General features: G+C 44.2%; 1 protein-coding gene across 1 annotated transcript in view; it reads right to left on the bottom strand.

Annotated features, from left to right (window-relative positions):
• LOC138510558 (serine/threonine-protein kinase MRCK beta-like) overlaps nucleotides 1-22,245 on the bottom strand; it is a 2,015,755-nt gene that overhangs the window by 1,250,153 nt on the left and 743,357 nt on the right. Inside the window, exon 12 of the mRNA XM_069626316.1 lies at nucleotides 3,230-3,256. Coding sequence (XP_069482417.1) covers nucleotides 3,230-3,256 — 27 coding nt within the window. The remainder of the gene's footprint in view (nucleotides 1-3,229; nucleotides 3,257-22,245) is intronic.

The following is a 22,245-nucleotide window of genomic DNA, read 5'->3' as shown; positions in this document are numbered from 1 at the left end:
TAGGTGCGCGCACGTGGGTGTGTGAGCGGAAGCAGTTCAATTAAAAGTAAAGAGTCCAGCCCCTCCGGGGGGGGTGTCCAAAGACTTAGAAAAAGTCTGAACTGAAACAAACAGAAACAGAAGTAAGTCTTCAGTTAGGCAGCCTGCCACTGACACAAGCTGCTTGGGTCCACAGGAAAAGTACCTTAAACACAGTTCGAATCACGTCCAGCAGCGTAGCTCGCTTCACAGGGGCTAAGCGGTACTTCACTGCGGTACTTGCTCTGCAGGTGCGCGCGCACGGGTGCACGAGCGGAAGCGGTTAAATGAAAAGTAAGGAGTCCAGCCCCTCCGGGGGTGTGTCTGAAGACTTAGAAAAAGTCTGAACTTAAACACAGTTTGAATCACGTCCAGCAGCGTAGCTCGCTTCACAGCTCCACAGCAGGCTAAGTGGTACTTCACTGCGGTACGTGCTCTGATTTTATTCCAAACAAAATATAAAGGGTTGGGATGAATTCTATCTATCCCTAATCCTAAGTGGGGATTCCCTGCTGTAACAAAACTAAGGAACGTATGTGTTAGGATGTTAAACAAAAAAAAAGCGTCATTCGTCCTGTCCTGTATCAAAAAATCCTAAACCCACCCTTACACTCTAAACTCAGTATAATGTGCACATGGGAATTCTGGTACTTGTAGCTTTCTTTCAAAGTTCTCAACTTAAAGTTCTTAAGGTGTAAAAACAGCAGTAAATGGTCTCCCCTTCCCCCAGAATCCTCCTGAGAATTTAAATGTCACTTTATCGCAGTTCACTTTCTCACACCCAGTCCTCTTTCTATCCCTGGTATACTCTCCTGCCAGGGTATTTTTGACTTCCTTATTGAACCTTAAAAGGGATATGAATCCTCCCTCTTGTATTCACAATTTTTCAGGTTCACTTCTCGGCTCACTCCTGGTTTACTCTCCTGCCAGGGAACCGCTTTACTTTTCTTCTCGCTCCTGGTTTATGATCCTACCAGGATATCACTTCACGTCTCTTCTGAGTTCTGGTTTACTCTCCTGCCAGGATATCACTTCACTTCCTTTTCTTACTCCTGGTTTACTCTCCTGCCACAATATCAATTCATTCCATTTTGTCACTCCTGGTTTACTCTCCTGGCAGGATGTCACTTTACTTTTCTTCTTACTCCTGGTTTACTCTTCTGCCAAAATATCACTTCACTTCTCACTCCTTGTTTACTCTCCTGCCAGGATATTATTTTACTTCCTTTTCTCACCCCATGATTTACTCTCCTGCAAGGATATCACTTCACTTCCTTTTCTTACTCCTGGTTTACTCTCCTGCCACAATATCAATTCACTCCATTTTGTCACTCCTGGTTTACTCTCCTGGCAGGATGTCACTTTACTTTTCTTCTTACCCCTGGTTTACTCTTCTGCCAAAAAAATCACTTCACTTCTCACTCCTTGTTTACTCTCCTGACAGGATATAACTTTACTTCCTTTTCTGACTGCTGATGTACTCTCCTGCAAGGATATATATCACTGTCAGGATATCGCTTCACTACATTTTCTCACTCCTGGTTTACACTCAAGCCAGGATATCACTTCAGTTTCCTAAACTCACTGCTGGTTTACTCTCCTGCCAGGATATCACTTCACTTCATTTTCTCTTCCTCTCTTGGGTGTGACTCCCAGATTCACTGTCTACCTTGTTCACTAATCTGCCAGAGCGTTTCCTTTCTCCAATCACTCTTTCATCAACGTGACAATATTTTTCCAATATTGGGTTACTGACCCTCTTTGGACAAGTTTGTTTCTTTTTTAATTCCTCTTTTCAAGTGTTGGGGTCTCTGCCCTCTCTCAACACTATTCACATGTGTATCAAATCTTCCTCTCAAGCACTGGGTCTCCGATCCACCTTTGACACTGTTCGCATATGTATTAATCCCTTCTTTGAAATACTGGGTCAAAGCCCCTTTCTTAACAATGTTCTCATCCATGCCAGTTTCTTTAAGATGACCAATTGGGCTCTCCCATGTTATCACTACGACACAGAATTTGCCTTCCTGTGCCCCAGTAATCCATTTGTTCTCCCTGGGCTTACCGGGAGACTTTGGTGGTTCTCGCGTCTCTTCTTCTGCTTCTCTCCCGGTCCGCTGACTGGGCGTGCATCCCGTCAGCCCGTCAGCTCCCGCTTTGCTTTCCTTCGCTCAGTCCACAGTCATTAAGCGTTAACTTTCTTTCAGCTCGGTCTACTTTCACACCGTTCGTGTCAGCCTACGTGCTGCTTCTTACAACCGACTCATCTCTGGCGTCCTGACGGGCATCTGAACAGGTTGCAAACAGTTTCTGCCTCTCTCTCAGATCCTTGTCAGCTGTGGCAGTTTTTATCTTTATCTATATTTTCCAAAGACTAGAACATGGTGTTGGTTTACCATTTTTGGTCATCTTCATTGCTCCATCCCTCTTCTTTATCTCAGTACTAAAATGGAGGAAGGGGTAAATAGGGTGATTGGCTGGGAAAACTTGGGAATTTAGTATATATGTCACAATATGCCATACTTATATGTTGTAAAGGTACATGGATGTCATGTGGACTTATGGCTGGAAGGTTATTTTGATTCAGTGTTTTCCTACCTCTCTGGAGTTGGTCTTCCCCTACATGGTCCTCCCGCAGATTAACACCCCCAGCGTCAGAGTGAACAGCTTATGCCTTTTCCTGGCCATGTAAGAGAAGCTTCCCTCTATAAAGTCAGTGACAATATTACTAGATTATTCACAGTACCTGATCATAATTAGGGGCAGGGTAGGTTTAGACCCTGAGGGAGCTGATATGGATAGGGATACTGGGAATAGGGTGATATTCCTATCTTAGGGGTCCTAGAGCAGGAACGCTGAGAAAGATATTTTTAAACATAACAAGGAAACTGCATGATCATCGAAATCTAAGCAATAATAGCTGTGGATTGCAAATATGGATTGCTACTCAATTCCTCTATTAATCCCCTGTAATTCCCCGCCAAGTGTGGTCGATCCTGCATCTCCCTTGAGCCCATAGACTGCCCAGCAAAGACCAATGAGACAAAGCTATGACAATTTGGCATCTCATGCTCAAGAATTCTTTTGTAGATGTTTTTCTCTGCATTCATGGTTATGACTTTAGATAACACTGGCAAGAAAGTGGCCAGCGGTGACAGATAGAAGCTAGCAAACATTTATGAAACAACCAAGTTAGGATATTTTACTGTACCTTCATCGTTCAACTGTCCTTCCAATTCTGCAATACAAAGACAACATATTTATTAAATACATCAATGCAATGTGACTGTAAGATACATGCTACTAACATTGACGGGAGACCATCAATGAACTATTTACAGAGTCCAGTCAATCATCCAAAAATAGTGAAATACAGATTTAGATTTTGCTGTAGTAAGATCATATTTTTGTGCAACTATCTTAAATCAGAAAACAGAAGCGGCAATATCATACCTTCTCAAATAATCCTTATAAAAGGCATAAATCATTTTAATCCTCACATGTTCCCCTCCCCATTCTTCTCCAATCCTAATTACAAATAGCCCTTGGGCCTCATTACAAGTTGAACGGTATTCCAGCTGTGAATCCGCCAAAATACCACCCAACTGAATTACCATTACCGCCACTTAGTCCGGACTCCATGGTGCTTTTTTGGCAGAATTACTTCAATGGTCATTTTGCCACAGTAATTTCTTTGATTATGCCGATTTTTCAGCAGAGAGTTGGAGGATTACACGATGATGGCGGTAAATCCTCCACTGCAGGGCCATACTCGTAGCATGGCATAGCGGGAAAATTGGCGGTCATTCCATTATTCACAATTTTTTCCTGCTCCGCCATACTTGTAATGAGACCCCATGGTCTTTTGAGTTTAAATAGCATTTTACAGACACTGTAGTTTCCAAAAATGTATTTTTTAGTTTATCTAACCATATTCGTTCAGAACAATAATTTAATAGCTTCAGTTCTGTGAATACATTTTCTTTTCAAAGTTTACATAAATGCAAGATTCTTTCTGGAATATTTTGATTCGTTTTCACATTTCAGCAATTCAAAATGTTGTTTAATGTATAGCTTTTGTCCATAATTCACCCCAGCGTCTAGGAAATTAAATGTCACAGAATGCATTTACAGGGATCAAAATTAAGATCGGATAAGCAGGAGCTAAACGCAGCTCCTGGGTATCCAGCATTAACCAGTGACCAGTAACCAGGAGCTGCCACTGGGGAACGAGGAGCTAGTACATAGGGAGCCACACCTCTAGCTTCAACATAAGATGCAACCTATCATTGTGTCCATTAATTTTGACCCCTTATGCTTTCCAATGTTGTATAGTAGTCTTAATGTTTATTTATAGATTGTCCCAAATGCACAAAGTCTAAAGCCATATAGACGTGTTTGTTCAGCATCAGTTGAACTGGGGATTCAAAAGTAGCTCCTAGAAGCTAACCAGGCTTTCTAGAGTACAAGCAGGAACTAAAAACCTCCCAGCTCCCCTGACTGTTGAGCGCTGATTAATATGTGCAAAGCAAATTATTCTCATTTCCCTTCTGAGGCATTCAAGGCCTTCCGACTTACAGGTTTCATTAATGTGTTCATAGTGGATGATGTTGAATATTTCCTGTACTGTGGCTATATCAGTACCCACGCTCATTTTTGTTTCCTTCCAATTGGAGAATTGGAATAAATCAGAATTTGCATTTCTGCTGTCTTTTCCCTACTCCGTCTTGGAGGAGCCAACGTTTTACATCTGCATATTTTCATGCAGGCATAAAAACAAATTGAATCCAGCTCAGCAGATCCCATAGGAAGCCACTCGTAAATGTCATCTGCAAATTGTAATTTGCAGGCGGCTTTAACTTTTTTACAAAGTGAAAAGTGAAACTTATGACTTCAGGAGTTTTAGACTGGTTTTACTCTGCAGTTTTGCAAATGTTGGCTGTCCCCCGTGTGCAATTAAGATTTTATTTAAAATGACCCCAATCTATTTAGAACCGGTCTTCCAGTACACAAACAAAAACTAAGGTGGGATTTAAAGTCCAAAACAAAGTTCTTCAGTTGGAATCCTGTCCAATTTACAGGCCCTACCACTTTAGAAAAAACATCTATCTAAAAGGGAAAAGGGGAGGCTTTGTTCAATATCAGCAACAGGGCATCTGCTTGGTCCAATTTCTATATTTTAAAAATCTTATTTTTATCATTATTTTCAGTTTACAGAAACCTCAAAATTAAAGAATGGAAAAATACTCTCTCTCTCCCCCCAATCCCCCCCAAACTATCATAGATGTCCAGTAAAACATGTCATGCCTGCCTCCCCTGCTCCCCCCAGCACCAATTGCAAACTGTTTGGCTTTTTACCCATTTTTTTAAAAGTATGCTCTACAATGCAACATTTTAACCCATTATTTTAAAAAAATTCACAGGGGGGAAAACCCCCCTAACTCCCCTGTATTGGTTCGGGCTGCCTCGCTGCGCTCGGTCACTAGGATATTTTTGGGGTAAATATATGCCCCTGCACTTAAAAAAATCAACCAGCCGCCACTGACCCTCGGACTGTGTTGGGAACGGGGTGGGGGGAGCACAGAGACTGTGGTGGGAGCAGGATGTAATGAAGCCATGGGTTAGTGATGGAAGCAAGGTGGGGAGAGCCCAGGGTCTGTGATGTGGTGGGGAGAGCCCAGAGACTGGGTAGGAGTGGGATGAGGGAGCCCAGCGACTGTGATGGGAGCAGGTGAGGGAGCCCAGTACTATACTGGGGTAGGGTGAGGCCATTAGTCAGGAGAATGCTATCTGGGGTTTAATTGAATGAGTTGTCTCCATGTGCACCGTAAGAAAAATTGAGGGGGTTAATCGGAACATTCCAAAAAATTTACTAAATGTTATAAAGTGAACTCCAAGACGCTCGAGATAAGTTTACATGAAAGTATGTTTCATGTACATCTTCTGAAGTTGCATCCTAGTAAGTTACAATGGTGCTGCATCCAGAAGTGCCCACCGCCTAGTCTACATCCTTCCAACAAACAATCCTGGAACGCCTTGGATTGAATACCTGGGCTACTACATTCCACACATTTTGATTAAGGAGATACAAATCATCAAGGATAGAGGCATTTGGATCCAACAGTTCACATTGTCACACAAGTAGTCATACACTTTAAAATGGTTCTCAGTGTCCAGCTTGAAAGGGTTGCACGACACCACCATAACTACATAATAACTTATTGAAGCTCTTTTTTTTATCTTTGGACCCAGGGATTCAAACATATTGATGGCCGCCGGTTTGAGAAGGAAAGGTCTGATTTATTCCAGTTTACATGCAAACCAGAGCAAATGGCACATTTTGGTCTGGGACATTCACATAAAGAAGCAAATCATGAGTATAAAGGGATACCAACATTTGTTTAAATTATATTTGAATGCCTCTGTCAATATGCTTCTCTTGCAGTGGACATGCTAGGGATTCTATGGCTTTTGCAAAAAACAGGGGAGAACGGGGACATCCTTGTTAAGTGTGTATGGTTGGAGAAAAGGGGGAGGAGAGTACTCAATTCAGGTCCATCCTGGTAAGGGGGTTTTATGAAGGATTTGAACCACAGACAAATAATAGTGCTCTACACCGACCGACACAGCACTTCAAAAAGGAAGGGCCTCCCGATTGAGTCAAATGCTTTCTCGGTGCCGAGCGCCACAATCCCCACAGAGGATTCAGGGTTACCAATGTGGATCATGGTGAATAGTGTCTCAAGTTACTTTGACTTTATCTTCCAGGTATAAAGCCTGCTTGGTCATTAATTCATCAGAACTGGCAATAGCAGGATACAATAATTATAGAGGATTTTGGCTAGTATCTTATTGCCCTTGTTTATAACTGATTGAGTTCTGAATGAGGAGCATAGAAACATATGTTTATTGTTTTTTGTTGTTGTTGTTAATCTTCATTTTCTGACACTTGGCAATGTCACAGAAATTGAACAAACGGCAGTGGGGAGGGCTTGCAGTCCAGCTACCAGAAAGCAAAAGAAAGAGTATAACAACATAATCATCAAACAAAAACATCCAATCATATACCCAGACCAGGGGCAATGAACCCATTTATTTATTTTATTTATTTTGACATTTATTTAAGCGCTCAAAACCTTGAGGTATCTAGGCGCTAGTTACAGAAAGTGATTGCTTTAAGAAAAAAGAGAATATAATATGCAGATTGATAGAGCCTCATCTCGTGGGATGGGGAGCTACATCAGGTAAGCATACAAGAAGACATATTAGAGATATACAAACTGGTAAAGCCTCTCCTCATGGTGCAGGGAGCTGCATCCAGCATGCATACACCAGGCATATTCTGTACGAATTTGTAGAAGTGAAGGTAGTATGTAAATGTTTCCGTGGATGTAGCAGCTAACGTGCTAATCGTGAAAGAGCAACGGTCGGACACAGGCAGATATAGTGTTAATGAGCGAAGCGTGGCCGAGTCGCTCGTTGGAGTTGTAGAAGGCTAAAGGGTCTGGTAGATTCATCACTGAGGAAATGTCCCACAACTTGGGACACGTTAATCTGCGGTCATCCACAGTCCTCCAGCACCTGGGTGGGGAAATTCTAGCAGCGGTCCGAAGGTAACTAATCAGTGTCAAATTATGTCCTTTCATAGCACCAATACCTTCCACAACTTCCCCCAATATGACCACCAGAGGGTCCACTGGAAACTAAGCTCCTGTTATATCTTTAATTAGTGCCGGAACCTCCTTCCAAAAGATCTGGACCTCTCCCCAAGTCCACCAAAGGTATGTCAAGTCCCCGCAAGTGCCACAGTTCCTCCAACATAAGGGCAGGGTCGATGGTTTATGGAGATGAACAGGGGTCATATACCACCCATACAATACTTTGTAAGAACATTGTCTGCTCTATGCCAAATCCTTGGTTCCATGTGTTAATATCCCTGCACAAATATTGCAATACAAAAATATCGCCATATTTTTGCAGTGATATTGACCCATGAACCCTGCGGGGGACACCCCCGCAACCCCTGCATTATTTTAAAATGTGTGGGGGACACAGACGCTCCCACAAATTATCCCCCCAAAAATATCGCCTATGGCGAGACAAACGACCATTTGTACAGAAATATTATTGGTGGGGATATTTTGTAGGGATACCAAATCCTTGCCCAGGAGTCATCACAAACAGGACCATGCTTGTCCCTTTTCCACTGGGCCATATAGGGAAGCCTCCCAACCCCCAGAAGTCGGTATAATGTGACATGTCTTTCCCCTGATCCCCTTTCACAATGAGATTTCCAGCACAGAGGGCTGACGTGTGCCAGCCCTACACATAGAGGGTTTAGAAGCCCACTGCCAGAGTTGGAGATAATGGAATTGCTCCCTTTCTGGAACCTGCAATAACTTTTTGCGCACAAAAAAAGGCCTAATGCTCTGATAATCAAGCTCTCCATCATTTCACCTGAACAGGACGTCATGTTTGATATCAGCAAAAATAGTGCGTGTTTAAGCAAGTGCTTTATCAAGTGCTGTTTGGCTCCTGGCTCATCCTGCTGCTTGTGCTGGAAAAGGAACTCCCTTTTGGTATGTATCCCAAGAAAAACTTTTAAAGGACCTTTTCACTAGGAAGACAAAAGCTACTTTATAACCACGCTTTCCACGTTATTATATTTATTTTGTTATTATTTTCAGTGGTCCTACTTGTTTGGCTCCGCCCACTCTACCCAGCACCCTGCAAAACCTCCAGGCCACGCGCATTTGCGCACGCACCTTTAAACAAGTGCTTTATCAAGTGCTGTTTGGCTCCTGGCTCGTCCTGCTGCTTGTGCTGGAAAAGGAACTCCCTTTTGGTATGTATCCCAAGAAAAACTTTTAAAGGACCTTTTAACTAAGTAGACAAGAGCTACTTTATAACCACGCTTTCCACATTAATATTATTTATTTTGTTTTCATTTTCAGTGGTCCTACTTGTTTGGCTCCGCCCATCCTTCCCAGCATCCTACAAAAACGTCCAGGCTGCGCGCATTTGCGCATGCGCGTTTAAGAAAATGCTTTATCAAGTGCTGTTTGGCTCCTGGCTCGTCCTGCTGCATGTGCAGGAAAAGGAACTCCCTTTTGGCATGGATCCATGGAAGACTTTTAAAGGACATTTTCACTAAGTAGACATGAGCTACTTTATAACCACGCTTTCCACGTTAATATTATTTATTTTGTTTTTATTTTTAGTGGTCCTACTTGTTTGGCTCCGCCCACCCTACTCAGCATCATACAAAGTCTCCAAGCCATGCGCATTTGCACGCATGCGTTTAACCAAGTGCTTTATCAAGTGCTGTTTGGTCCCCAACATCCTACAAAACTTCCAGGTCGCGCGCATTTAAGCAAGTGTTGTATCAAATGCTGTTTGCTGGGTGCGTGTGCGTGCATATTTATTTATGTTTATTTGATTGTGATTTGTTCTTATAATTAATTTGCTTTAGCATGCCTGGCCTTTGCAGTCTTCTTACAGATATGCCTCCAGCAAAAGAAATATTGAGTCTGCTTATCGACTCTGAAACTACTCTGAAACACACGTCGCATAATAATCTCACGTGAAGTCTAAAAACAGCAACGTGTGTGCGTGCTAGCTCTTTAACAACAGATATTCATACATTTTGTTCCATAGAAGGTGTGCCTGGTATAACGGAAGCCCCGCCCACTATGGGACCAAGGGCTATATCGAATTCACGCGTAGAAGCGGAAACCATGGCACCGGTTAGCATAGATCTTTGCATGCCCACGGACTCTCTTGTAGAAGCGGGTTTCCAATTAGATCCGCCTGCTGACGAGCAGGACACGCCAGTGATGGTTTTTCCGTCCGACGTGCAAACTGTGGTTTAAATACATGCTCCTGTATCCTCGCCCTCCCATTTTACAGAATCTCGTGTCCCGGTAGTACTCCCTGACTGGGCTGTACATGAGTTATTACGGGAGGTAAGTGCAGTCACCCGCTCAGATTCCAGCCCTTCAGTGACGCTAGGGAAAGACAGCTGTGTCAACATTCAGACTCCCCCACCCAACCTTATGAGAGGGACCTGTTGCTGTTAGGCAGAAACCTGTGCAGTTCCCTTAGGGACCACTGCAAAATATTTAAGACTGCAGGTGTTTGGCAGTAAACCCACTTGGTAGCAGTCTGTACCACACAGATTCACTTGGTAGCTGTGGCTGAGCAGTCAGACTTCCCTCAAGAAGAGTTAGGCAGTATACAGAGCATACAAAATAGGTACAGAAATACAGTAGCACAAGCAAACACTGACTAGAGCTTGGGTGTAAAAGTATATAATTATTTATTTAACACACACTTATAAAACACGCTAGCACTAAATTGGTAAGATAAGTTCAAAACACAATCACTATTATCATATGTACATCCCTGATTACTTGCTGGACAAGTCTTAGTTAACACCAATTATTTCCAGACAGAGATGAGCACTTAACGTTCGATGGCACTCCAACAAGTTAAATAAAAAGGGAGGTGAAAAGCAGAATTATGGAAGCATACACACTAAACACTTTTTAAAGAACCACAGCAAGTTAGGAAGGCACAGTCTACTGGTGAGCGAGGAAGTTTAGGTGCCAGGCCCACTTTCAAGGGAGCCAGGCGGAAGGTGCCCAAGATCAGACAGTTACAGAGTCTTCGAAGTTTGTAGAGGTAGTTCGAAAAAGGTTTAGTTCAGTTCAGAAAAGTTAGCTAAGGTGTCCTAGGCTAACCCAGGTTCGAGAGACGAGGATTTAATACACCCCGTTCAATCGGTTGCAAGGGAAGCCAGGCGGAACACGGTACCTTAAATGGAGAGGATCCTCCAGCGGGGGCAGTTGTTCCTGGCAGCGGGTGCAAGTCGCAGCGTCGTCCAGAGGAAGAGAAGATCTCGTCGTGGAGGAAAGATGAAGGTCGTTGCACTGCCAGGGAAGAAACCAGCCGCGGAGTTCTCCGGTACAAAGGTACTACCCTTTCGGTTCGCGGTAGTGGTGAAAACGTGGTATCCCGGTTGCCAGGGTGCTTGGCACAGGCAAGGCGGCCACGAGATGCTCCAGGAAGGCGAAAAGAAGGTAGACTGGTTATCCCCACCAGTCGAAGGAAGAAGACTCTCCGGGCTGGAGATCTCCTCTGTCGTTGGGAAAAGTGGTGAGACGGTTCAGCAGGCTCCACCGGTGGTGTCGTCATTGCAGGCCGGCTCAGCTTCTCCCTCCTCGGATTCTTAGGTCCTGTGGCGACTTCTGAAGTTCCAGTCCCTAAAGCCCTGCTTTTATGCAGCATACCCCCATTCACTCAGCCTAGCTGTTAATCAAACATGCTGCTCACCACTTGGGCCAATCACACAAGAGTGTGACTTGAGTTACCAAGGTAACTCAGTCCAGGGTGCCTAAACCCCCTCCCACACCCCCTGTGGTACCCAGACAGAGTGGCACCACTTTTGGAGGCTTCTGTGGAGAAACCCGCCAAAAAGTGGAACAAAGGGCTCGACTTGGGTTGGAGTCACAGAAGAGAACACAAACACCATTTTAGAATCGAGTTCTGGCAAAAAATACCAACCGGCGAATTAATATTAAATAAATAAACCGGCGGTATGTTCGAGGCTATAAGAATTAAATAATTAAAGTTGGTAGCCTCGAACAATGGGAAAATCCCATAGAGATATATTTGCGGTCGAATATAAAAAAGTAGTATCCACTGCCACCAGCCAAAACTCGATCAGGGGGGACGGAGACGTGCCCCCTCGAACAACAGACCCCGGGGCAATCGAATTGCCCCGACCAGTACGTCCACAATATGATGGTTTGTACTGGTTTCTGTTCATAATTTGGGACTAGCAAAGCCAATGGTGACTTTACATGCCCTGGGAGACAGTAGTCAGTCCCAGGGTATGGAGTCTATGTTGGGGGGTCGCTACGACACCCCTGGGTTACGGCACGGAGGGTGCTGTGTAACCCACATAAAAGAAACACATGAGACCCTATGGAGTAAAAGACCCCATAGCCCATAAAACACATGGGAAGTTAAAGGAACACCTCAAATCATGTCTAAGAGTGGGAGCAAAAAGAATCTCACTCTTAGCAGGAGAGAAAAAAAATAAACCCCAAAAATCCAGCAAAGCTGCTGGGGGACTCACAAGTTTTGTGAAATTAGCCTTACAGAGAATTCTCCCTAACAGTCGCAATCCCCAGTGAGGTTTCCCCTTCAGCTCAGGACTCGTCGGCTTTATCGATTTCATTCACTCATCCCACCCCTAGACAGACTGGACCATCACTGTCACAGGCAACTGGCTCCTTGCTGGCAGATCTTTCTGTCGGCGTGGAGCCTACATTGCAGGCGATGAACATCGCTCTTTTCTCGCTGGCAAAACTCTATGAAACCCTAGAAATACAAGAACAATCAAGACTTCTGAAACAGCTATTAGATAGAAGGAGCAGAGATGTGTGCACTTCAACACTTGACGATGGAATTATTCAACAAGTACAAAATGAAGTCGAACTCAAGCCTAACTCTGCTCCTCAGCAGATTTTACTGAGGGATGTTATCTGTCTAAGAGCACCAAAACATTGTATCGATGCTGCTCCGATGTGCCTGCCGGGCAAATGTCTTAATAAAAATAAAAAGAGCAAACCTGGATCTGAGGAGCCGGATTCTCAGCAAAATGCGAGTGTAATACATGTTGATTCACAATCTCCACATGAGCCAACAGCGGCTGTCTTACCAGGGAAATCACATGATGACATGTTCTTAAAATCGAATAAAACTGCTCCCATACCTCAATCAATCAAAAAAAGCTAAAATATCAAGCAACTAGCAGCTGCAAAGCGATCTAGCTCACGTCACTTTTTTTCACATGTTATCGCTCCCAAAAACAGCTCACAGTTAGCTAGTTCTGCGGTGGCAAAGAAATATGTGAAATGAAATCGCCAAAAGAACGCACCGCGAAAAACACAAAACCAACACGATCAAGAATTAGTGTATGAACCGCTAGACACATTAGTTAAAATAGCTGAGCAAGGTCAAAAAGCTCAAACATTGTCTCTCGCAATAAAATTAATTACCAATTTGACAACAGGGCGGGAAATAAAAAGGGAAAAAAAAAGAAAAGGAGGAGTAGTTTTGCTAATGAAAAATGTCAGACTTTGGAACAAAGGTGAGAAGAAATAGGCAAATCGATCCAGCTCTTTTTTGCTCGACCCATACTCAGTAAGTCGATGGAACATAGCCAAACTGGATTGCTCCAGGTTAAAAATCAACTAAAATCCACTGATATGTTGATTTTGAACTCAAATGCGCACCCCAGAATTCCCTGCACCCTCAGGATAAGGGGCTCAGTAATGGAAAAAATGCTCAACACCTTAAGCGATTCTCTCGTCACTTAATTTTGCAATGTAGAAGTCACTTGTTTCCAACATACGATCTGAACAGGACAAGTGTCTTAACTATCCTAGGCGACATACCCTTGTTGGGAAATTTATGATCTTGACGATAGTATCCCATCTATAGTTAAGCTATGGATGCAGTCGGGTATCGTCATGAACATGATATGGCAGGCCAGGGAGGAATTACATAACCTGGGCTTCCTTCTCAGCAAACAGCCCACTCTGGACCATCCAAGTTCCATTCCATATTGAAATAGATCTTTATTTAATACAAATACCCACTCAGATAGTACGACTCTCAGATTTACGTGCTCTCAAAACTCATTTGATTCACATTTGATTCACAGCATCAGACCTTACCAGTGTCAACAATTAGGCCATCTTTTCAATCTAATTAATAATTCGCTGGCTGAATCTGAAATGACAACTTGCTCCTTGGCCTCTTGGAACACCAGGGGTCAGAAGCACCTGAGTATGACGAATTTGAACCCCCTGAATGATTTAGATATAATTGCGCTACAGGATGTATGGTACTCAAGTGTGGGAGAATCACACGCTATCCTTAATCCCAGACAAATGACCAGTTAGAGGTAGATTAATGGCGGGCTTAATGGTGGCTGCTAGAGCAGCATCAAACCTGTGCCTATATTCCTGGGCGTCTCCAAACATGTTGCAACAACTGTTCAAAATAAAATCATCTTGTTACGCAATTGCCCTGGTGAATATATAATGAAACTACGTAGGCATCCGAGATGATGATTTTTTTTATGATCTTGAATCCTTGCTGGATCCTTCTCTGTTAAGACTACCATTGATCATACTATATTAGCAGGAGATTTGAACATCAGGTGTATTAAAACTCCTTACACCCCACTAACGTCTTTGGCAACCCGATGGTTTGCCCTTATGAAAGAGAGACAACTTCTGATGATCAACGGTTGCATACTGGTTGATTTTCCACCCTGTTACACATGGCATAGAGGCAATCAGGTAGCGTTCATTGACTACATTTACACTGATAGAAATCTCTTTGCCATTGTAAAAAAATTCCAAATTAAATCAAAATCTATCAGCGACCATGATCTCTTATCCTTGACTTGGTCTTGGAACAACAATAAGATCGATCCCTAGACACCTTGCATTCGAGACATTACTATCTTGAACGGGAGAAATCAATTTAGATGGACCCACATTTATTATTGGACCTTAATATGAACCTGAAATATCCTTCTAACACTCTGTACCCAGAATTTGCAATGTCGCAGGGCTTTTATCTAGCTGTGATGCAGACTTTCAAAATTAAAACACACCCAATCACCAACATAACCACAAGCCACATGCACGAATATGATCAAGAACTTTTTGCCAGGAAAACAAGCTATCAAGCCTCTAGATGTGCCCTAGATAATCTGTCATTATTAACTAAGGAAACAAAATTAAAGACTTTAAAATGTAAATATAAGAACTGGATCAGAGCCAGGAAGGCTGAGATGTACCAACTTGACACGGAACATATGCTGTGGGCGCTGAAATCTAGGAATTCTGCTCTCATATGGGGGCTTCTAAACAAAATAAATGGTGACACACAAATAGGATCACAAATAAATGCTGTCCCAGAGGAAGCATGGGAAACCCTATATGGGCCACTCCACTCTCTTGCATGATTAGACGCCATCCTTTGAGTGGGCCGCAAGTCATCAAATTTGATATAGAGGACATTTTCTGCATAATAAATTAAACTCTTCCCGTCCTCCCGGTCCTGACAGACTCTCAAATAGAATGATTGAATGACATCCTCAAGCGTGGGCTAAAATACTAATGGTAATTTTCAACCAGGCAATACATAGTCACCAAATTCCACCGTCTTGGAGCAAATCCATCGTATATCCCCATATATAAAAAAGAAGATTGCCAAGCCCCTGAAAATGATATGCCAGTTACTCTACTAGATGTCCCAGGCAAATTATTCACCAGACTCATACTTAGAGATTTCATTTCTTGGATAACAGCGACAAACCAGCAAGATCCTTATCAAACTGGTTTTGTGCTGGGCCTAGGAATGACAATAAACTTGCAAACCTTAAATGCCATTAAACTTCAAGAATGCCAGAGAAAACAGCCAGTACACATGGCCTTTAGAGATTTCCAGACTGCATTCGACTTGGTATCCAGGGAGCTATTAATGGACAAATTAACTAAAGTGGCCTGTCCAAATTCTCTTCTTTACTGGATAGATCAATTCTAAAACAACAATACAGGTCTGGCTGTCCTTGGGTGGGAACCTATCAACCCCCATTACCACCCACAGGGGTTTGAAACAAAGGTGTATACTGGTGTCATCTCTCTTTAATTTCTTTAATGCATCACCTAACAGAAGTAGAATCTGACTCGCAAAAGTTGGGCAAACATCCCTTCCCCTGGCTGTTTGTGCCGACGACTTAGTGCTCATGGCTAAAACTCCCAGAGTATTACAATCTCTCGACTATCAACCAGACTAAATGCAAGAAAATTATTAATTCTGTTAAGCGATGCAAAAGCAAGCTGTCATATAAATGGATCCTTCAAGGGAAGCATATCCAGGTTGTTGATGAATATAAGTACTTAGGTCTCAACACCAACAATCATCCATCGGATCTCCCTCACCTTCCAGACCAACAAGGGAAATTGAGAAGAGCCATTGCTCAAGCCCGTGTTCTCCAGGAAAAATATCGTAAATTCTCTCTTATACCTATGGTGATCTTTTATAAACAGAAAGTTGTCCCCATCCTTATATACGGCGCCAAAACCAGAATATGGCGCCCTGAAATATATTGGCTAAGAATGTTGGGACTCTTCTGGAGATCAGTCTTAAATCTGCCCCAGAGTCAATCCATGTGTGCCAAAAGACACAAACTGGAATTAGTATCTTCAAATTCCCAGTACATGTGGAAAATATATTCTGCCTACAGAAAGTGTCTATTGCCAGCGAAAGAAGATTTGTTAATGAGTGTAATCTCTGCCTATATAACTACTACAAATCACAATGCAGTTTTGGAGATTGAAAGCTCAGGAATCCATGAAACTCATTGGTGTGTCCTTATTAATTACAAACCCGACCAGAGCTAAGACCAAACTCTGGCAATATGATTGGATTGTAACAATAGAGAAATGCATGCAATTGCATCTATTCAAAGAGCACGTGTTTTTGCCGAAAAAACTAAATAATGTAAAACCATATCTAGTCAAATTTCAGGCACACAGATCAAGAAACCAATTCATGAGGTTTAGACTAAACCTCTGGCACACCAATGATGTATTAGCTAAAAGTAACATAATTAGTAAAGAGGAACAATTTTGCAGATTTTGCCTAAAATCGGAACAACCTGAGTCCCTTAGGCATCTTATAACTGTGTGCCCACAATTGCTCGATGCGAGGAAAAAATACTTTTATCACCTGTTTTTTCATCCGCATCGTAACACATGAGACTCTATGGAATGCTCTCTTTAACTGTCAACGAACATCGACAAACAGCCATTGTGAATTACCTGGAATTGCTTAATCTCACACGACACATAATGGGACCGTAGGGAACATTCTGACACTCAAAATGTCAGAAAGCTGTGTTTTAAGTACCAATAACCTCCCCTAAAATCATATTCAGTCCGAAATGTTGTATTTGAACATTCCCCCCCACACTGTTGAAGGAGTTTTGGCTCGATCGATTACGAGCTATGCACAATTACATGATGTGCTTACTTAGCATTCCCTTGCTAGTCATTTATTATATATAAATGTTAACGTTGCTTATAATTTCTGAGATACAATGTCAGAAACAGTGAGCTCTCAGAAGGTGTATATACAACCATTTTTTCCATTTTTATTTTTTCCTGTCACCTCCATGTTTTACATAGGCATGATACTCAATTTTCAAAACTTGTAGATGTTCATGTTATGATTTTTTAAATGTTTTATTTGTGTTCCTTTGGTCATTTCTTCATATTATTTCTCTAAAAGTGATTTAGCTCCAAGAGTGATAGCCTGCTATACCTCTCCTGTGACAACCGCTCTAGCTCAACACAGGTCAGTTGTGTAATTTAAGTAAGATTAGCCTGCTCCATATACTCTCATTGTACATCGAGAGACAAGTCTTGACCGGATAGAAGCTAGTGGAAAATTATGGGAAGATATTGAGCTTACCCTCTCCAGTATACTGAAGGGAGCCCTTCTCATCTCTAATGCTTGTGACATAATTGCTGGACTTCAGCAAATGTAGTTTGTATGTCAGCAGCCTATTAGTTTTGTCACCATGAGACTAATAGTGTTGTTTGGTACAGAGCAAAGAGGTAGAGGTCTCGGCTGGCAATGGCGTTTCCAGGGCGTAAAATTGCATTGCGAAAGTATTTAAAATTGCCTTGTGAAAGTATTTAAAATTGCATTAGGAAACCTAGGCTTTTTTCCCCTCTATTCAGGACTCTCAAACTTAGGTGTATTTTCTCCTGTTTTTAAAATGACATTGAGATAGTCTTTAAAATCGGAGTTTCTTTTGTCTTGTCCAATTGCCAACTTGTCTTGCCTCTCTCTGTCTCGTCTGCTTGCACCCTGCCCTGTGTCCTTCCTAAGTGTTCTCCGCTTCCCTCTCCCTTTCTCTCCTCTCCCTACCTACTCTATGGTGCTCTCTGTCTTTCCTATCTTCTCTAACCGCTTCTCTATCGACTATCCTGCTCTCCTCACTAAATCTGGTAGGAAGAAGTTTAAAAAGGACATCCTGGTCTCCAACCCAGGCCTCCCTATCGCTGACACCACTACCAGTGCCTCCTCCAGGCAAACTTTTACCGACATCCACTTTGTCGTTCCCTCACCAGACCTATGGACCCTAGATATGGTCTCTATGCTCTCTCCCGTCTCTTCCTCTCCCATTAATGGTGGCACCCAGTGGGAGGCCCTCCTGGCCTCATTCCACTCCTCTAAGGTCATCATTAATGTTTATGTGAACGGTACCATCTTGGTCCAAGGCCCTCAGGCCAACCTTCTCCTCTTCAATAGATACTTCCTGTGCCTCATCAATTTTCTTTCCTCTTCTGCTGTCCCCTCTCCCCCTCCACGGCTTCCTCGCCTCCCCCTGCTGCTTCCTCTGTGGCTACCTTGCCCTCTCCTCCTTCCTTTTCTGCCCCTCCTCAGGCTTCTTCTACACCGCTAAAGGGTGTTCCTCTGATTTGTATCCCTCCCAGGAAGTCTTTCAAGCATAGCAACCTTCTCCATATTGCCAATCTTAACTCTCGCTCAGCTGTCAAACACTCCTCTGACATCTGCCCCCTCATTGAAAAACTGGACCTCAATGTCCTCAGTCTCACGAGACATGGTTCACGGCCAGCTCTGCCACACGCTTTGACACTCTCCTCCCTGACGGCTACAAGATCCTCTCTGCGCCCAGGTCCAACCGTTCCAGAGGGGGTGTAGCCCTGATCTTCCCTGAGTAGATTCCTGGCTCTGTCATTCCTACGTAGGCCTACTCCTCTTTCGAATGCCTCCTCTGTAGGCTCTCTCTCTCTCCTAGCCATTCCCTTACTGTGGCTACTATCTATTGGCCACCTGGCCAGATCTCCTCCTTACTCTCTGAGTGGGCGGATCTCTCCTCTTCCCTCCTGGTCTTGACCACTCAACTCCTCCTTCTTGGAGACCTCAACATCCACCTGGATACTTCCTGTCCTCCCTCTGGACTCTTTCACAACCTTTGCGACTCTCTCTAACTCACTATTCTTCCCTCTTGCCCGACTGAGTCTGCAGGGCACACTCTTGATGTTCTGATCTCCTCAGATCTTCCTCTTTCTATCCATCTCACCACTCCTCTCTCCTGGAGTGATCACTTTCTCCTTTCCTCCCAGCTCACCCTATCTACCCCTCAGGTCAAGCCAACTCCATCACTGCCACCCACCGTCTCGGTCATCCGACCCATGGAGCACGTGTCAGTTGAGGCTTTCGCTGCCACTTTCTCATCCCCCTCCCCCTTGGACTGACTAACACCCTGACACAGCCCTTTCCATGCTCCACTTTGCTATATCCGATACTCTCAATGTTCTTGCCCCTGTCATGAGGATCCGCCTGAAGCCCAAAGCCAAGTGCAACTTCTGGTATGACTCAGACCTCGTCACCCTCAAACGCTACTGCAGGGTGGCTGAGAGGAAATGGTGTGCTTCTGGTAAATCCTCTGACAAACTGGCCTGCCGCCTGCTCCATAGGCAATACCGTCTCTTGTCCTCACCGAGAAGAGAGCTCACATCCAAGCCCGCGTCTCTGCGGCATCTAACAACTCGGCTGAACTCTTTAAAATCTGCAAGGAACTGGCCAATCCTGCTGCTGTCTCTACCTCTCCTGTCCCTTCCAAGGCCCTCTGCACGGCACTGGCTTCTCATTTCATCTCTAAAACCCAGGACATCCTGTCCTCTCTCTCCTCCTCTCCCCTTCCTCCCTATACTCTCTGCTCTTCCTCTGGCCCTTCTTCAGCCATCTCCCCTCTTTCTCTGCCTTTCCCCTGTTCTCCCCAATGAGGTTTCTAGACAAGTCCGATCTATGAAAGTCTCGTCAAAACAGGTTCATCCCTGTTCCTCCAAAATCATCAAGTACCACATTGACTCCCTGGCTCCTGCTCTGGCCAACTTCTGCAACCACTCCTTCGCCACCAGAATCTTCCCTTCCCCACTGAAGCACTCCCTTGTGCACCCTCATCTTAAGAAACCCTCTGCCGACACGTCCTACCCGGCTAACTATCGCCAAATTTGGAAAAGCTGGCCATCTCCCAGCTTAATCATCACATTGAATTTGTTGGTTGTCTCCATGATCATCAGTCTGGCTTCAGAGCTGCCAGAAGCACGGAAACTGCTCTCCTGAAAATCCATGAAGACCTTCTCTCCAACCATGATTCCAACACCCCCTATGTTCTCAACTTACTTGATCTCTCTTCTGCCTTTGACACGGTCAACCATGCAATCCTGCTCAACCGCCTCTGTGATAACCTGGGTATCACCGGTCAGGCCCTGGCGTGGCTGACTTCTTTCCTCTCTGATCGACCCTCCCAGGTTCAACTTGGGTCCTTCCTCTCCTCTATCTCTATATCTACCTGTGGTGTTCCCCAGGGGTCTAACCTCTCTCACTGGCTCTTCAACCAATACCTGCCACTTCTTGCCCACCGCATTGCTGCGCTTTGCCCCAACTTCCAGTGCTATGCGGATGACACTCAGCTCATTTTCAGACTACCTTCAGCCACCTCTTCTCCCTCTCTCCTCTCTGACTGTCTGTCCGCCATCCATGAGTGGTGTGCCGCCAATGATCTCTTCCTTAATGCCAGTAAGACAGAGATTCTCCTCATCGGCACACCCTCTCTCTCCTTTCCTGTCAGTCTCTGGCCGGCCTCTCTTGGCCCTCTTCCTACTCCCTCCTGTGAGGCTAAAAACCTTGGGGTCATCTTCGACTCCACATGCTCCTTCTCTCATCACATCTCTGAAGTCTCTAAGAAGTCACACTAACAGCTGCAGAGATATTCTTCCTGTCCTCTCCTTCCCTCAGAATCTCACTGTCTCCAGAGCTCTGGTTCTCTCTAGGCTGGACTATTGCAACAGCCTCTTTCTAAATCTTACTGCTTCTACTCTCCGCCCTCCGCAACTCATCCAGAACAGGACTGCAAGACTTGTCCTTGGCCTCAAGCTCAGGGATCGTATCTCTCCAGGACTGAAATCTCTGCACTGGCTCCCAGTGGCTGAGAGGATTAAGTTAAAAGCCCTCTGCATTGCCCACAAGGTCATCTGGGCCTGGGGCCTCAATACCTTCAACTCTCTTTTACTAAATATCTTCCTTCGCAAGCTCTTCGCTCATCCGCCACCAACTCCCTCAGGGTCAGTCGCTTCTCCAAGCAACAAGTTGGTGGTAGATCTATTGCTTCGGCTGGGGCCTCCCTCTGGAACAGCCTCCCTGCCTCCTGGAAACTTGAGGAGAATCATCTCTGGTTCCGGAAGCACCTCAAAACCTTTCTCTTTGCTTCTGATTTCTCTCCTCCTCTCCCCTGCTCACTTTCCTGGCTGAAACTGAAACTACACTGGTTACCTGGCCACCTTCTGATCTCAGGGTCAGGTCCCCTCCCCAGCCAGTCGCACACTTGCATTGCCTTCCTGGCAACCCCCGCACTTGGGGACTGTTTTCTGTATCCCTACAGTTCCACTACCAGCACTTGATGTCTGCACTTACCCTTGCACTTGCCACAAGCTGGCCGTACTTTTACTTATTGTTTATTTATTCTATTATCCCATGTACTGCACTGTCCCCTCCCCCTTACCCCTGCACTTTCCCCTTCCCCCTTTCCCATGCACGTGTGTGATCTGAATGACACCTGGCCTAGTAGGATCGCTGTCTCTGTCTTCCCTCTGTTCTCCCTCCCTTGCCTTGTCACGCCTTGTGTATAGGCACGTTATAAATGCCATATCATATATCATATCATATCATATGATATCATACCTGGCTAATCTTGCTTCCCTATAAGCTTTCAGAGATCCTGATGGTGAACGTATAAGCTTCTGTTCACGAATCAGGGTTTCCTAGTGCTCCTTAGCTCTTCTCTTAGCACTAAAATTGGCAACTTGCCCAACTACACAGCTTTTATAGCATCCCAAACCACCCCCTCTGGGGTTCCGCACTTGGTGTTCTCCAATAAAGAATTATCCATTACCCTTGTTATTTCACCTCGAGTAACAAGGTCTTGGTGGAGGAAATCATATAATGGTCTTGGTGAAGGGGATCATTTAATTTCCATTCCCAGAAGGATGGGAGAGTCGATCAGTTAATTCTAACAGAAGCAGTAACTGTAGCATGAGC

The sequence above is a fragment of the Ambystoma mexicanum genome, chromosome 6p (genome assembly GCF_040938575.1).
Source record: "Ambystoma mexicanum isolate Mex_15411 chromosome 6p, UKY_AmexF1_1, whole genome shotgun sequence".
Classification (NCBI taxonomy): domain Eukaryota; kingdom Metazoa; phylum Chordata; class Amphibia; order Caudata; family Ambystomatidae; genus Ambystoma; species Ambystoma mexicanum.
This window is presented reverse-complemented; position numbering and strand designations above follow the sequence as displayed.